Source organism: Amia ocellicauda, chromosome 12 (assembly GCF_036373705.1).
Source record: "Amia ocellicauda isolate fAmiCal2 chromosome 12, fAmiCal2.hap1, whole genome shotgun sequence".
Classification (NCBI taxonomy): domain Eukaryota; kingdom Metazoa; phylum Chordata; class Actinopteri; order Amiiformes; family Amiidae; genus Amia; species Amia ocellicauda.
Window position 1 is genome coordinate 27,284,539 of NC_089861.1, and position 18,746 is coordinate 27,303,284.

General features: G+C 39.6%; 1 protein-coding gene across 1 annotated transcript; it reads left to right on the top strand.

The window, feature by feature from the left end:
* The first annotated feature begins 12,034 nt into the window (after nucleotides 1-12,034).
* Nucleotides 12,035-14,350, top strand: LOC136764042 (uncharacterized). The gene is made up of 3 exons (XM_066717874.1): nucleotides 12,035-12,436; nucleotides 13,004-13,111; nucleotides 13,499-14,350. Exons 1-3 carry the CDS (start codon nucleotides 12,422-12,424, stop codon nucleotides 14,348-14,350), a joined length of 975 nt encoding a protein of 324 aa, XP_066573971.1. The 5' UTR covers nucleotides 12,035-12,421.
* Nucleotides 14,351-18,746: the final 4,396 nt, after the last annotated feature.

Below are 18,746 nucleotides of genomic sequence, written 5' to 3' on the forward strand. Positions count from 1 at the left end.
AAAATGGGGGGACAGATAAAGGGTTTTATATATATATTTTAATGTTTTATCTTTACTAGCTTCAGATTAATAAAGATTTTTTGTAGAATTATAAGCAACATCAAGATTACTAAATGTTTAAATATCAGAAATTTACCTGTGAAATTCTAGTTTGGGACAGGGATCGGTATGAAATCTGTGATACAAATGTAAAACAAGAGAAACATAAAAATAAATACATGATAAATGTTTTACCATGAAGAATAGAGTAAAAACACATCTTACAAAAAATACATAACTTGTAAATATCCTTAATCTGTACTGCGAAATCAGCACAGAAAACTACATAGTTATTTGAAAATTGCCCATATGGTCGTTCCTAACGAGTCAGGCAGAAAGCAAACTTCCACTCATCCCAGGACAGACATGCGGGACCTGTTATCTTTCTCTCTTGTCTGGTCTGCATAAAAGAGCCTGCACCATAACTTTTCTAAGACTGTTCCATGCAGCTGCAAGTAATACAATTATTTTCCATTGAGCATCTCTGCATTATTTTCAGTTTTTTGTTTTAAACTGAGCCATTTTTAAACAAAAAATCATATAAATCATATAGCAGACTATAAACAAAAAAGAAACACTGCCAATTTTTTTCTGGAAGGGTTATGGGATCAGAGACCACAGCTGTGACACTGCAAATAAGCCAAATCATGTTCTTCACTAGGATTGTGGTGATCAGCCACAAGTGAATGGATTTTCTTTTTCCATCTTGTAATAAATCACCTTGTTGTTTGTCTTCTGACCTCTCCATTCATTACGCAATATGGATCTGGATTCCAAACCCCTGCACAATTAAACTGTTACAGTTTTCTATGTAAATGTTTTAGGGAGGCACATTCAGAAAACAGATTACGATTTTTATAAATGTTTGGTATTTAATGATTTTAACTACATCTATACATAAATAAAATGCATAAAGAATTTTATGGTGTTCAAGAAACAAAATGGCTTTCATACTACAATTGAACTGATTGATACTTTAGAAAAGCAAAGTGTGTAGTCAGGGACGGCACCACCCCTAAGTAATTGAGCAGTGCTTACGTTATTTTTTTAATATTAATGTTTTAGGTCGCGTTCGTTGTGCGCAGATTTGCACTTTTCTGCTCTGCGCAGAACTCGGGAAATCTGCGCTGCAGAAATGCGACTTCAGTGTTATGATGTCTGATTTGTGCTGCTGTGCTGCACTCAGCCCATGGAAGCAGACAAAACAGTAAGTCTGTCCTGTTGTGATTAATTGTGGCCAGCAATGGACATGCTCTGATGGACAATGGACAATGCATGAAAGATGCATTTTGATCACCTTTAACTCCTGTATCAGATGGCCACAATCATTCATAGTTAACACTCCGACTTAATAAAGTGGGCCAAAAAAATATATAATAAATAAATTATGCATTTGATTTGTGCAATACATTTATGCTTTTTACAATCAAAATATTTTTTCTTCTTTTAAAAAAACAATGTCACTAGTTTATCTTCTATCTTAGTTATTTTTACAAAATGTAAAAGCAGTATACATTTTTAAGTAGGCTAAATATAAGCTGAAAAAAACTAATGTACACTGGTACACAGTGCAAGTGCAAACAAAAATGTAAACATAGAAAGGTTACTGATGCGGCCAAATGAACAAACTTCTACTTAGTGGAATTTATAAATCAATTTCGGGAACGAGACAACTCCAATGTCTTCACTTACTTCTGGCCAAAGAGTATAAATACCCCTTCATCTACACCCCCCCTAACGTTCAACTTGTCACATAGTCTGGGATCGATTCGTCGCCCTGCCTCGTCCAGCGCTACACTCGATTCAGTGATCGCCACTTACCGGTGCAACACTTTGACTCATCTCCTACCAATTGGCAATGGATCCCTTACCGCCTCCTGTTGCCGACTCTCTCCTGGAACTCGGTGCTTCTGCTGCCTCTCCAGCCAGCCACTCTGCTGCTCCTGCTCTCCCAGCTACCAATGGCGCACCGCGGCTCTGGTCCCCACTCTCCACGCCTCGGCACTGCCTGGCACGTGTCTGCTTCCGGATCTGTCGGCGATTCCAGCCCGTCTCCTGCTCCTCACTCACACCGCTTGGTGCTGGCCTCCTTCGACACTTCTGGTTCTTCATCATTGGCAACCTCTTCTCGACCTCGGACCCCTCACTCCCATCCACCAGTTCCCGACGTCAAGTAATGGACCGTCGTGGGCCTGCACCAGGTGTTACACAAACACGGAGTTGCGCATCCTCGCAGTCTCCGAAAGCCACAGCTACTTCACCCCTACACAAGTTTTGTCCGTGACAATCCACCTGCGCCTGCCAGTCCCCATGGCTGCCAGGACACCCTGCGGTTGCATCACAATAACGTACCTCCTTCACTTGTTCCATCTTCCGCCCCGCTGGTTTTTCTTCCTCCCTCTTCCGCCATTCCACCTTCAGCTCCTGTCCTCCCCTCGCCCTCCGCCACCAACGCTGCCATTTCTTTACTTTCTCTGTTCCTGTCCTCCCTTCTTGATCCTGGCTTCCACCCGGGCCCAGTGACTTCTTCCATGTCCTTTTCCTTTGTCCCCCCTCCTGTCTTCACACTTTCTGCTGTCCCAACTGGACTGCCGCTCAGCATTCATGCCAGCCCTTCTTCTGGCTTCCTTCCTTTTCTCATTGCTCTTTTTCCTCCACCTTGGGACTACATGCTTTCCACCGCTGCCCCTCTACCCCCTCCCAAAAATACTTTGCTGTACTCTTCACTTACCGTTCCACTCTCCCTCCAGCAGCAAATCATACAAGGTATGGATGTTAATCTTTCTACCCTCCTCAGCCTCGCTGCGCATGATTGTGTTGTGGCCCCATTTCAGTCACTTAAAAAAATCCCGACCCCAGAGCTTTTAAACCTCTAACCATTTCTGAATTTTTTTCTGTCTTTTTCCACCTATCGCGATATCCTGTGTTCCAATTTCCCCGACCACCCCCGTGAATTAGACATGTCCATCATTCTGGATCTCTCTGTTCGCTTCAGCGGCTCCACATTTTACGCGTACCACAAGCAGATTTCGGCCAAGGCAGTGGCCCGCCTGCAGCAGTGGAACCAGTGCGTTTATTGGGGCACCTTTGACACAGAACTATACTGTTGGCTGTTTTCCGGTTTGCAATCACTTACATGTATTATTTGCAATTCTTCCTCACACGCCTATTTGCACTGTCCCCTCACCGAGCCCGCAGCTCCCCCCATTTCCCAATCTTCTGCCAAGTGCACCGACGTCCACGGTCACCCCGTACTTTTTGGACGATATCTCAAATGCAATTAAAGTTTTAACCCTGGTTCCCGATTTGTGGCACCTGTTCAGCATATGCTGGCGACGCCAATTCTATTTTTTAGTTCATTTGCCTTTCGGTGGCTGCAGCAGCCCAAAGATTTTCGATACTCTCACCAAGGCGCTACGCTGGATCCTCCTCAACAACTATGCACTCCCTTCTGTTTTGCACTTACTCGATGATTTCCTTCTTATCGACCCCCCTTCCTCCCCACCTGCTCATTCCATCTCCACCCTCATATCCATCTTCTCTGTCCTCGACGTGCCCCTCAGCCCTGAAAAGACCCTCGGCCCAGCCACATGCTTGGAATTCCTGGGCATTGTCCTGGATTCACACACTTTCAGCGCTTCCCTCCCACGCGAGAAAATCGATAGCATATCTCTATACCTGTCCACTTACTCCCGGTTTCGCCACTTATCTAAACAAGAGCTGCTTTCCCTCCTCGGGCAATTAAATTACGCCATGCGCATCATTCCCCAGGGTCGTGCTTTTATTTCCCATCTGCTCACCCTCGCTACTTCACAGACCTCATCTTCATTCCACCGACTGCTTCATTTTTTGCCTCAAACAAAGCAAAATGGATCAACTACATCATGGTCCATTCATTTATCTGTTCAGACTCTCATCCTCCATCAGCCCTTATGAACCAATCACCTCCCTACTTCAACTCCGTCTTTCCCAAGGAGCCACACCCACCGACCTGTTATTCATAGATGAGAACGGACATGTCATCACCCGGAACTGGTTGCTCTTCCATCTCTGCCAGGTTCTGACCCAAACCGGGTTCGCCACCGAACATTATTCTGGCCATTAATTTCGTATCAGAGCATCCTGTTCCGCAGCACACAAGGTTATACCAGATCACCTCATTAAGTCTCTTGGATGTTGGTCTTCTGAAGCTTACCAAACGTAGATTCGAGACGATATCCGGGACATTCAACTAGCTCACATTAATATTTGCTCTTAAATCTGCCCAGGCATTACAGGGAGCTTCACCTTTTGGGGGTTTGACGGTCTGGACCCGGCTTCAGACCGTCATTCCCGTAGCCAAGAGAACAAGCCAAATCAATTAAGTCACTACCCTAGCCCCCACGCATTCGGTGTTGTCTAGCTACTGAATTGTATTGTAACGGCAGGGCAATTGTGAATCTGTGGGACTTTGTGTTGGACTCGCAGAGGTGTGTGAGTGCTGAGAGGAAGCTAGCAAGCAGTGTACGTGTGTGACATCACCAACCATGAGTTCCTCTGCTGCAGTGTAATGCTTTGTGACTATTTATTTTTAATGTACTTTAGCATTATAATCCACAAACTTAATTTGTGATTAAATGTAGTCAATGCATTTTACTGCACTGTACCAATACTGAAACATTCAAATTATGTATTAATTGTATGATGCACTTAATTATTTATGTTGTGACATGCTTTGAAAAGGTGTTCTGATATATACAGTTAAGATTGATCTTATTTGATTGAGGATTAATGATTCTCATTGCACCAAATAAAAAGGGACATATTGCAAAAATTAGGTGCTATTACTATTTTTAATATCTGTAAATGTACAATAAAATGTAATTTTTTAGGAAAAATTGAACAAGGGACAAAAGTAACCTGCATATTTCTCATCTTTTTTATCAGTATTTTTCTTGGTGTCTCACTTTTTCAGCTTTATATTGAGCACCAGAAGTTCCATTAGCAGACTGGAGCTCATATACTCTCCAGACAACAAAGTGATGGGGGAGGGGGGATTGCTGTTAGGTTTGTTAGCATGTTTGTAAAATTATTTAATTACAACAATAAATAAATATAAATATTGTTTTTAAACTTTTAAAATTGTATACAATTTTAAATCCGGGATTTATTATTGGCACCCTTGGCACTGAGCGACGTAGACAAATAGACAAAGGTTCGCCATCCCTGTATTAGGTTAACTTACAGTGATATCAGTGGCTCTTCTTCTCATTATAGATTATGACTTTACAAATGCAGCGTTGTTAAAATCAACTGAATGCAATTTTTGCAGGAGAAAGTTTGAAGAAAAGCTGTGAACAACAGGCATCTTTCACATGTACCCCCAGACCTGCAAGTGTCTAATAAAACTAATATGTTTAAAGTGTACCAAGAGGGCAACAGGGGTTAATTGAAGAAAAAAATTCTTATCCAAGGCTTACAGGGTTCTCAAGCTCTAAAATACAATGTGATATATAGTATTATATAATTGTATAATAATATAAAACATGCAACAATTTTGTGTTTGTATAGAAAATTCACTTCTGGTAACTTTTATTAATTAGTGTCGAGTATATCATTAGGATAACTGACAGCCTGTCTGAAATGGTTTCTTACAGAGTTTATTTTATTTCATGTTGATAATGTTAAGAAACATGAATAAACAATAAAGAGAAATGGAAAAACAGACCAACTAAGCTTTAATCATTGTAATCTGGGCTGTTGATAAATTCTGGTGATGTCTATGGGTTCCAGACTTCAGGCAGTCATTGACTACAAATAATTTGCAACCAAGTATTGAAACAATTTACACAATTTAATTAATGATTATGTTAGTTTGTCCAAATAGTTTTGAGACCCTAAAATTGGGGGGACCACATATAAAAATGGGTGTAATTCCTACACCGTTCATCCAATTTGGATGTAACTGCCCTCAAATTAACAATGATAGTCTACACTTAGCACATCTTGTTTCCTTTCAAATCCATCGTGATGGCATACAGAGCCAAAATTATGGGAATTATGTCCTTGTCCAAATATTTATGGACCTAACTGTATCAGATACATCATCAACTGTCCAATGTCTATGTCTTCTTGAAATATTGGCTGAGAAAGATGACTTAACTTTATTTTTGGCTACATTGAATGAAAGGACACTTCATGCCCTTCTAGAATATGCAATTTCAAGTGTTGCAATAGTTCTTGTAAATCCTTACATTCCTGACTGCAAAGTGAAAGACAACATTTCAAAGGAAAGACAATATTTGTATATCTTCTTGCCTTATTAGTATGATGTCTATGATGATGGTAAAAATATGTACTATTTCTACATAGGTTTCACATAAATATGAACAAAGGAAATAATTTGCCCCAATGGCATGACAACACTGGTTATGAACAAGCTGTGTCATTACAGTAATGTTGAATGTGTTATTTTGTGTCAACGTGGGTTATAGATGATAGATGATAATTGTGTGTGTGTGTGTGTGTGTGTTGGGGGGGATATTCAGAATAATAGGAACTCATTAATGATGATGGTCCTCAGTCAGACTCTGCTTTCAATCTGCTCAACAGGTGCTCAGTGCGGCTGTCAGTCTGCAGGACAACATACTGTCACACTAGGGATGAGTTCTGTCAGGTTCCCTGCTAACACACAACGTTGCTCCAATGGTGTGGCAACGTTGTGTGTTAGCAGGGTTACAACTGTGTGCATCAGCTGAACCTACACTGGGATTGATGAGGGATAACTTTTAAAAACATAGTATATATTATTTCAATACTTTCTATCACTATAATATACTAAGACAGTATGAATTGATATAGCTATTGTTAAAATGTCTCATTTAGATTTATTACACTTATTTCAAACGGGTTTGGCATACAGTTATGAATACATCATACTGAAAAGTACATTAAATATACAAACAGTAATACAGATCTTTTATTTTCATTTACACCAATGAATCATTTCTCTTTATATATTATTTTTATGTTAGCATTTATACAAAATTTTCTTTAATAATAACATTGCTTGATTACCATCTCTGCCCTTAACATTGCACTTGCCTTACAAAACCTGTTCAATAGATTTACTAATTTGATAATAATATCTTTTTAACTTTAAAAATCAATGTCTTACATACATACATGTGTATGTATATGAATACAACTTTTACATTACATATTTAAAGATATACAAAGCCTGAAATAAACAAACTGAGATCTAAGATGGATGGATGGATGGATGGATGGATGGATGGATGGATGGATGAGCTTGAGTCCACTCTACCTTATTGTGAGCAGGATTTGTGCAAAATACTACAGTAAGAGCTCTGGACACTGATGCATTTAAAATTAATGTGTTCATCTTATATTATTCAAAATAATATTTATAAGAATTTCCCAAAGGACAGATTTACAGATTGTCTAGTTTAAAAATAAATAAATAAATAAACTTCAAATAAAAAAAAATACATTTCAAACTTTGCATTTTCCTTATTTCACATTACATTCATTCCGGAATCAGTGTGCTGTCTGATGGTACAATGGATGCACAAGTTCATTTTGTGATGAAGCGGCATTCATATAGATGGATGAAGCGGGATTTCAATTTGGAATTCTGTTCGGGCAAATGTGTTTAAGCAATCGAGATAAACTATTTCAGTGTAGAAGGCCTTGTGCATGGCAGCGCCCAGCAGGTGGCGCCCTCAGACTGTCACAAGGTAACAAGTGCATAGTACGTCAGGCATGATGTTGTAGGAGTGACAGAAACATGGCTTACAGAAAATGATGGGGATGAATACAAGTTGGAAGGATACACACCGTTTAGGAGAGACGGGCAAAATCGAAGAGGTGGTGGGGTAGCATTATATATCAGAAATGACACTGAGGCAAAATAACTCAAATTAGATCCTAGTAATGATACAATCTTTGTGGGTTAAACTTTTGAATTAAAGACCCGGAGGATTAGTAGTAAGAGTGTGTTATAGACCACCCAATTCAGATATTCAGAAAGATGCTGCATTGTACAGTGTAATCAGGACTGCATGTAGCAGGGATGTGGCTGTTATAATGGGGGATTTCAATTCCCAAACATAGACTGGGAAAGCCCAGTGGGGACTACAGAAGCAGAAATAGAAATGGTTGAGATGGTAAATGACTGCTTTCTAACTCAATTTGTCAGGGAACCAACCAGAGAGAGGGCATGCATTGACTTGATCTTTTCAAATGACCAAGATAGAGTCAGAGGGACACTAGTTAGAGAACCAATGGCAAATTGTGATCACAATATGGTTACCTTTGAGGCATTCTTTCAAAAAACAATGACCAAGTCTAAAACAATAGTCTACAATTTTAGAAAAGCAAACCTTGAAGGTATGAGGCGGCACTTAGAAGAGTTAGACTGGAGCACAGGTACAGATTCAGTCCAGGAGAAATTTGTTTAATGGAAGTATGCAACAAAAATATAAACAGAAAGAAAATGTAGTATAGCGCATACAAAAGGGATAGAGACAAAACAAAATACAAAGAATATATAGAACTGCAAATAGATGTTAAGAAAGGGATTAGGAAAGCAGAGAGTGATATAGAAAGAAACATAGATCTTGGAGCTAAAACTAATGCAACAATGGTATATTCCCAATAGTACATAAAGAAATTAGGGAAATTATTTATAGGCTGCTAACTAAAATATTCCAGATGACTGGAAGATGCCAAATGTCATACCAATCCACAAGAAAGGGGACAGAACTGAGCCAGGAAATTACAGACCAATCAGTCTCACCTGCATAAAATATTAGACAGAAAATAGAGGAGCATCTTAATGAAAACCATATTCTTGGAGATAGTCAACATGGGTTTAGACGAGGCAGATCATGTCTTACTAATTTATTAGAATTTTTTTAACATGCAACTGCAGCTGTAGATCATGTGAAAGCATATAATATGATATACTTAGATTTTCAGAAAGCTTTTGATAAGGTTCCTCACCAAAGACTGATTCTCAAACTGGAAGCTGTAGGCATTCAGGGTAATGTAAGTAGATGGATTATGAACTGGTTGATGTATAGGAAAACAGAGGGTGTCGATTAGAGGAGTTGCTTCTAACTGGAGTGAGGTTGTCAGTGGAGTTCCGCAGGGATCAGTACTAGGGCCTTTGCTTTTTCTAATCTATTTTAATTATCTGGACTCTGGGATGATACTAAAATAGGTGGCTCAGCAGATACAATCTCGGCAGCACAGGTTATTCAAAGGGACTTAGATAATATTGAGGTGTGGGCCGACACCTGGCAGATGAAATTCAATGTGGACAAGTGCAAGTGTCACAGACATGACAGAGGCTCATTTATATAACTAATTCTACGACTAAATCTGTTAAATTCAAAGAAGGAATGAATATCCACAGTTATTTGTGGGAACTATACCCCTCTATATTAATTTTCTTGCCCCATAGTGTTGCTTTCTCTGACTGGATCCCATTCCCAATCGAGCCCAGAGTGCTGCTTCGCCCTTGAAGGGAGTAGAGATGAGAGGAAGGTTTTAGCCTGTATTATTAAAGGCATTTTAATTAGTTGTTCTAATTGTACTTTTAGTAGCTATCTGTGCCTTGCCCATGATGGGTGTAATACGGTGGCCCTGAAGTGCAACTGCTGAAAAAATAAAGCAGCGGCTTTGAGATTTGGATGTGCTGAAAAAATAAAGCAGCTGCTGCAGCATTTTCAGAAGCAATTATGGAAAGGGCGGGTACATTGTAAAATATATTTGACTTATACCATTGGACAGCAAGCAAGTCTTGTCGGCTGAGCCTGCTTCTCAGGCAGAGTCAACAGAATTTGAGAAAGGGGCGCCAACTGCGCAGTGCAGAAAGTATTCATATTAATATTTTTGTGATCTTCTCTCTATCCACTTTGTGGTGACATATTAATAGAGTTATTGGGCTGTCCTAAAATGTATCAGAAATGAATGAAAGCTTATGGTAACACTAATTTACCTAAACATGTATATTTTCTTATATAACTGCAGTGCCTATATGTAGAATCTAAGAAGTGAATGTTTTAATAAGAACCTTTTTGGATTCCCAGGGTTGATGCTGTGGAGGACATCTTAAGGTTCTTATTAGAACTATTTACCAAGGTTCCTTGCAAACAAGGATCCTTAAAGAACCTTACATGTATCTTAAATCAATACCGATCATGATGAAAAAGGGTTCTTAAATGATAACGTATTTGCCATGGACCTTGCAGTTCTTAAACAAAGCCTTTAACTCACGAAGAACTATTTTCTGTTAACTGTATTTGAAAGATTTTACATTTAAAAAAGTAAAGTAGTCCTGATCCAATGTAAATTACAATGTCTGGTCACGCATAAATGGGGCAGACTAATTTGAGAGCAATTCCAGAAGATTAATAATAATTAATTATTAATTATCATTAATAATAATAATGATAAAATATGTTGATGTTTATATAAATTAAATATACTTTTCTTACAACTTTATTGTGTAAATAGGTTAATTTATATATATATATATATATTTATTTTGTTTGCTTTATAATGTATATTGTGCAGGCAAATTTGTAAATGGTTTATTTGAAGTAACCAATACAACAAAGGTTAAGGTTCCCAACAGGTTTTATACAGAACACTACAGACAAATGCTGCAGCAGCTGCTTTATTTTTTCAGCAGTTGCACTTCAGGGCCCCCGTAGTTTTACCCCCAGCTGAGTTATACTTGTAATTTATGTATTGTATAAATAAAGTGTATATCGTATCTGTATGGGGCGTCAAATGTAAAACAGTGCACACTTTTTTTTCATGTCTTTTTTCACACATTTAAATTAAACCTTGTGAAACAGCTCTCATTACACGGGTTACTGAAGTCCCGCCCACTGCCGTGAGAGGCTGACTGACCAGAGGGGCGAGGCTGGATTTGCATGTTAGCTATACATGTATTTTGCAAATTCCACATTTATATTTAACATGTAACATTTATATTTAGACTTAATATTTATTTAAAAACAATATATTTATTCTGTGACTGAGATTTAGGATTTAGTTAAATATTTAATCAAACAATAAATATTTATTTTTCAAAAATGGAGATTAAGTATTTATTTAAGAATTTATTTTAAAAAACGAAATCTTTATAAATGTTGAGAAAACATTTATTATTTACTATTTTATGGAAAAAAAACAAGATCCTGTTAAATGTGTGAAGAAAGACTGGGAAAAAAGTGTGCGCTATTTTGCATTTGGCGCCCCATATATTTGCTGTTCTCCTTTGCTGAGTGTGCAAAGTTACGTGTCTGCCTGTGCTGGGAAAATTGGGTGGTCGAGGTCCCCCCGCCTCGGGTGGTCTTGGGGGTGGCGTGGTCAACCGGTTTTATTTGTAGTGCCACCACCACCCGTGCCACAAGGTATTGCATGCAGGTAATAATGTCCAATACAATTACACTATGGGAGAAATAGAACTAGATTAAGTAACGCATGAGAAAGACCTAGGAGTCTATGTGGACTCCTCACTTTCTCCACCCAAACAATGTGGGGCAGTAATGTTCAGACTGTACAATGCACTAGTTAGAGCTCATCTGGATACTGTGTGCAGTTCTGGGCTCCACACTTCAAGAAAGATATCGCTGCTCTAAAGGCAGTTCAGAGGAGAGCAACCAGACTTATTCCAGGTCTGAAGGGAATGTCCTACTGAGAGACTGAGGGAACTGAACCTTTTTACCCTGGAACAGAGGAGACTACGTGGGGACTTGATCCAAGTCTTCAAAATCATGAAAGGCATCGACCACATCAAACCAGAGGAGCTTTTCCAGATCAGCAGGGACACACGCACCCGGGGACACAAATGGAAGTTGGGCTTCAAGGCATTCAAAACGGAAAACAGGAGACACTTCTTCACACAGAGAGTTGTCACAATCTGGAACAAACTCCCCAGCGATGTGGTAGAAGCTGAAAGTTTGGGAACATTTAAAAATAGACTGAATAGGATCCTTGGATCACTTAGATATTAATGGACACCAAACGAGCACGATGGGTCGAATGGCCTCCTCTCGTTTGTAAACTTTCTTATGTTCTTATGCTCTTACTAAATCTGAAACTGAAACAATACTATCTTGTTCTGCCAAAGCAGAAGTTCCTGACTGGGTGGATTTTCAATTTGTTTACTCTCGTTTTCTGCTGATGTTTCTCTTTCCCTGTTCTCCACATCTGTTCCTCTTCCACTGTCTCTCTCAGGGAGCTGGATCACCCCAATATTGTTAAGCTCTTGGGACGACCATGGAAAGAGGACTACAAATGGCATTTTCCCCTTGAGTTCATCACTGGGGAGGAGCTGGAGACGGCCCTGTTCAAAAGACAGATGTCCAAAATTCAGGTAACCCCTTGAGCCAGAGCAATGACTGGATAGATTGGTTCCACCTCCGCATCGACAAAGACCATGTCCTTTCACAACTAAACAATGTTCAGATCTAAAGAAACACGACTCCTAAACATAGAGGTAACTTTTACATTAAGGAGGTGGTACATTATTGGGGTGTAAGTACCGAGTAAGTATTGCATATGTACATACAGTGTATTAGTGTAATTACACACAGATGTGTAAAAATGCAATGAAATGACTACTACCTACCTGTGTACCTGCATTGTAAACAATGTAATCAAGTACTTACACCCCACAAGTGCTTATTTACAGACTGATATTAGTAAGTTCGTAAAGACTGTACTTAAATTAAAGATTTACTGTAACATCTATTTACACAAAAATTTGTTGCCATACCCAGTGAAAATTATTGTGATTTGAGAAACTGCTTAGTTGAATAAACAATTAAAATTGCTGTTTAGTCTTAAGTAAGTCATTGACCCACACTGTAAAGTATCATTTGGATTTGGGAGAGGGAAACACTGATAAACATACAGGTGTGTGCATCTGGTCTGACCCTAGCTGACCCTGCCAGTGAAGGCTACCATCATCACAGGGATGTGCCAGGGTCTGACATACCTCCACCAAAAGAGGATTGTCCACCAAGACCTGAAGCCTGACAACATCATGGTAAAAGAAAGAGTTATTTATTAATAATGATCATAATACCAAGTGATAAGTCTTCAGCAGTAGATAAGGCATCGAGACAGGGACGTCAGACTCCTGTGCTGCCAGGCCGCAGTGTCTTCTGCTTTTTGTTCCTGTTGAGCAAACTACAGTTCCAGGCATGACAACAGGAACCAACGACACATTAGAGAAAAGAATAGAGGTGTACGGCAACAGTTTCACAGATTAGTAATGTTAGCAACCCAATTAGAAGTCTGTCTTCATTCCTCTTGCCTCCTGTTGCTTTTTTACGACAAACGCATAAGGGGAGGCATGTTTAGCTGAACAAGCACAAGGATCCATTATTTGTTCGGTCGTTCACTTCCTCCTCTGCCTTGTCCTCGTCCTCAGATCGAGTATGGCAGTAACCGGCCTGTGCTGATCGATTTCGGGGTGGCCAAAATCCTGTATGCCGGTGGCATCTCGACGGCGCCCAACATTGGCAACGAGGCCTACGCACCCCCCAAGGTCCTGAGGGGGAGTTTGCGGGGGAAACACTCGGACGTCTGGGCCATGGGGAAGATCGTAGCTGAGCTCCTTCTGGAAATTAGACTGGAGATTGAGAGATACAGGACCTGGGACCTGTCAAAGCAACTTGAAGGGTCACCTTACCTGGAACCGCTTACCAAGATGTTAAATGACAATTATCATCTGCGGGCTTCTATGGATGCGGTAGTGGGTAGCCTCGTGAAAGCAGGGGAATCTCTATCTCTGGAGCAGAAGCCAAAGCCTACGCAGGAAAAAGCACCACGAGCATCTGCTTTTGTTGGCCCCTCTGAGCGATTCATGGGTATCACTCCGATCCAGAGGAGCAACTTCCCACACATCCGCCCAATCCTGTTCAACTCCCCTGCTCACAGATGGGGTGACCTGGGAATCAGCGGGGGGTTGCGCCAGTTACAAATCAGGGAGCCCTCGCTGTTACCCGGTAATGGCAGCCCCTTCCTGGGCAGGGATAGTCTGTTCGACAGGGGGCCGTCAAGGCTTCTGAATATGCCCCAGGGGGCTTTTGTACAAGAGTCACACCAGTTCTACCGATACGAGGATGTCTCCAGCAGGGGGGAAGGGGGGGGATCGGGTCATGAAAGGCCAGATGGAAAAGTCCCAGGGGGAAGTAGTCAAGTGCGAGATGAACGACCACTCTGTAAAATGGTGACAGGCCTCACCTGGTCATTGCTCAAACCAAGGATAGTCACAGACTAGAGAGGCTTAAAAATGGTCAACGTCTGTAAACTAGGAGGTTAGGGAATATAGACCGTATATATTGATCTGATATATTAAAACTGTGCGTATTTGGCTATACACCATGTTTCAGCATGCTTTTTTTCTCTTCTCTCTGTATTACTAGCTCAAGATTTAATGGCCAGTAAAATCAAAAAAACAACAAAAACACTAATCTACCTAAAACCAACATGCTGCCCTTAGACTTACCTTAAACCTCTACCATCCTATAATACAACTGATCAGATTTAACAACTGAATTTAACTTGCTCCAATAATTAATGAACATTAAAACTGGCTTTAGAAACCACAAACAAACATTAAATACCAAACAATTGAACCAAGAATTCCAATAAAATACACAATACAATCATAACCACCACATGTTCTGAAAAGTGTTGCCTATGAGAAATGTCACTTTCATGTCCATTCTATTTTTGTTCTTGTACAAAACTAAATTAGCTTTGAGAAAATCATATTTTGACCAAATATGTTTATACTACGTTAATATTTTAGTTTCAGTTTTTGCTTATGCACTACAACAATGTGCAAGAGGCACTTCTAAGTTTATCACAAATATATATATATATAAAACAAACAAAAAACAAAGGATGAAGCAGTCCTTACCCGTGTCTGAATATGAATCTTATATCCGAGTATAAACCAAAATAAACACTGCCAGATTTCTTCTGGAAGGGTTATGGGGTCAGAAACCACAGCTGGGACACTGCAAATAGGACAAAATGTTCTTCACTAGGATTTTGGTGATCAGCCAGAAGTGAATGGATTTTCTTTCTCCATCTTGTCTTTTCACCTCTCCATTCGTAAAGCAATCTGGATTGTAGATTCCAAACCCCTGCACGATTAAACTGTTGCAGTTTTCTTGCTATGAACCCAGTTAAACATGACATTTGTCTGGTTTTGACTCTATACTGGTTTGTCTACAATAAAATCAACACAGTGGTAGTGTCACATTTTCCAAACGCTCAGCCTACATAGGGCAGAGGCTCCCAAGGGGCTCAAACACTAAAATAATCTGATTATATTGTGTTATTATTATTAGTTCTTTAGCAGACATTATCATAGGCATTATGGTTTACATCAGTTTTCAACCCTGGTCCTGGAGGACCCCCTACTCTGCTGGTTTTTCTGCCATCCAAAGCTCTTAATTACTTAATCAAACCCTTAATTTAATTTAAACTTAAATGGCTCTGATTTCATCAACAATTAATGTTTTAAACAATAGGGGGTTTAAGTTAAGCATAAAATTGAATAAGGAATTTATTAGTAAGGAACCAACTTTTTTTTTTTTTTTTTAAACAGACGGTTTAAAAAGTCAAATTTAAGTCAACTATCACTTCAATTAAGTAACAGAGCTCGGTTGGAACAGAAAACATAAATCACATGCATACAGTGTCCTACATATACATTAGAATAACAACATTCCCATAAAATATCTTCCAGAAAATAAAATGATTGAAAATATTTTTTTAAAGTGAAGGTATGAAGGTAGACTAGCATGTTCTACAGGTGTAAATGAAACCTGTCTTCCAAGATGGAGGAATACAGGAGAGACAAGGGAATGGGTGGTGGAAGAGCATGCTGGAAAAGAGAGGTGGGGTGGGACAGGGGGTTTCAGTTTAATAAGGTCAGTGAGGGGAAGCCAATAGTGAGTTCTCTGGTCCTGGAGTAGACCTGTGGCTGCAGGTTTTGATTTCTGCTGAGCTCCAATGGACTTCATTGGAAACTCAATTAAACTAATTGCTTAATTGGAGATTTTTCATTACTAACAGGTGCTGAACTGGAGATCAAGGATTGATAAAGAGCCAAGCTGAAACAAACCAGAAGACATGCATGCATTCAACATAAGCAGCTGATTGTCAATAAAAATAATGCAACAGAATGCAGATCTTGCCAATTGTATTGCCTCTACACTCCTCAAATAGAGTAATTCTTCAATCCAGCGTCTTTAGATTAAAACATAGGCAGTTATTAGGGATACAATCACATTTTTATTCGTTTTTTATTGAAATCATTCATAGATACAAAATACAGCGGTAACAAATCACCAAATCTGTCATTTTATTTGTTTACTTTCTGAGCAGGCAAGACCGAGACAACCTCCCCTTCCACAATTGCACAAAAAGGGGCCCTAATGTCAGAAGGGAAGACTGAATCAGCAGCTGCTAGAAAACAGGCACTGCATAGGCACCTTAAAGAAAAATCCCCCCAATGTGAAAAAAGTGCAGGATCTTTTATGGAGAGTTGTTTGGGGAATTCACACTTGAGTCTTCATTTGCTTTCATTCATAAAAATATTTTTAATGGGGCTAAAAACATTGTTGAAGAGACAGTCAAACTACATTCCTTGATTTAACCTTTCAAACAAAGTACTGTTATTAGATGTGGGGAAAAGCTAGTCCGTGAAAGTGTCTCCTCTCCCTTAGTCAGACCACACCGACTCCCATCTAATGCACTGTGCACATCAGGCCATTCTGCAAAACCATCTAGCGGTCATATAGGTTTACTGCCTCGCACAACCAAAACCCGTGACACCAATTGAGAATGAGGAGAATTCCCCTTCCCAGGACACCTGGAAGTGCAGAAAGGTCATTTCCAGCACTTTAAAACAGCAGGGGGTGCAAAGAAATAATAAATACATTAGTTTGAACAAACTACATATGCAGTTTACTGGGAATATTTCTGCTTGGCAGAAGATGAAACGATATTGACCACCCACTGCTTTATGAAAGGGAATGGCTCCTTTTGACCACAACCCCTCGAGAGTTGGCATTGTAGCCAGCGCCATCTTGGGAAGGCAAAAATTTGATTTGAATGGCACACTGAGTTAGAGAATGGATCAATTACACACTGTCTGGAGTCGAGAGTTCAGGGAGAACAGGACACTGAACACTGACACTGTCACTCCAACTGCAGAAGTCAAAGATCAGGGAGGCACATTGGCAGAAAGTGTGCATTTGTTGAAGGGGTGGGGGTGATTTGTACATCGGTGTGGACATGTAGCTCCAGTGAAGGATAAAACACCAAATCTTTCAATCCCAGGAAGAAATCAGTACAGGACATTTCCACTGTAAAACAACTGCACCAAATGAAGTAGAATCCAAAAGACTAAAAATTACGAGCAGCGTTCTATAATCAAAACTAGTGTGAACTAGTCTGAAGCAACCAGTGACCATATCTAGCCACTTGTGTAGTGTGCGAGCCACCAATAAACCTAAAATAAAATTAAAACAAGTTTAATTCAGCACCCCCTGCCCCTGCAAATAAATGCAGCAAAAGTTGAAAAGGCAGCTTGTTCAGGGGTCAGGGGTCAGAGTTCAATGTTCCCAGCTTTGCAAACATTTCAGTAGGCTATACTTCCTTACTGCTTCCATTCTCTTTCTTTTTAAGGCCACTCTGATCTTTGCAGATCACATCAAGAGAAGAAAGACACAGAAGCACCGTGATACAGGTGCACGGTTGGCCCAGGTTTAGACTCTGTTCCAGTGAGAGGCCAGCTGTGTGTAGCAGCCCATCAATTCCCCCCCCCATTAGCTTACTGCTGGCCCCACCTCTCAAAATGTAACGGACAGGTCTCGGCCTATTACGGCTCTTTCTCAGAGGATTGCTGGCGAACGACACAGCTCTGCCGTCAAGTGGGAATCTCCCGGCACATCCCACGGTTTCTGCAGTTCTTGAGTTCACCAGTGCACACAGTCAAAGCACTGCAGCTAGTATCTGGGTCCCACCCTGCATTCAGTGCACCTGTCACACAGATCAGAGACAACAGCAGGAGGAAGAAACAGAAAATAAGGGAACATGGGAAGACACACAGGAGTTTTGTGGGGGAGTTTGGCATAGGTCACCTTCACTAAAATAGATAGGATCATGGCTATTGCATCTGGGAAGGGTTTTTAGTTTAGTTTTGTAGTTTGACAAAGGTCCCCAATGCAGGTTCGGAATTAGAAAAACTAAATTAAAAGGAAATTAAAACAAAACTGAACTACACGATCATGCGTTTCAGATCAGATCCATTTTGCAAAGCACACGTCATGATTACACAAAGCTCAATCTCAAGGTTCTAACTAAAAGCACACACATACATATATACATATACATATATATATATATATATATATATATATATATATATATATATATATACACACACATATACATATACATATATATATACACACATTATATATATATATACACACACACATATATATATATATATATACACATACACATTATATATAATATATATATATATATATATATATATATATATATATAATGTGTGTATATATATATATATATATATGTGTGTGTATATATATATATATATATATATATATGTGTGTGTATATATATAT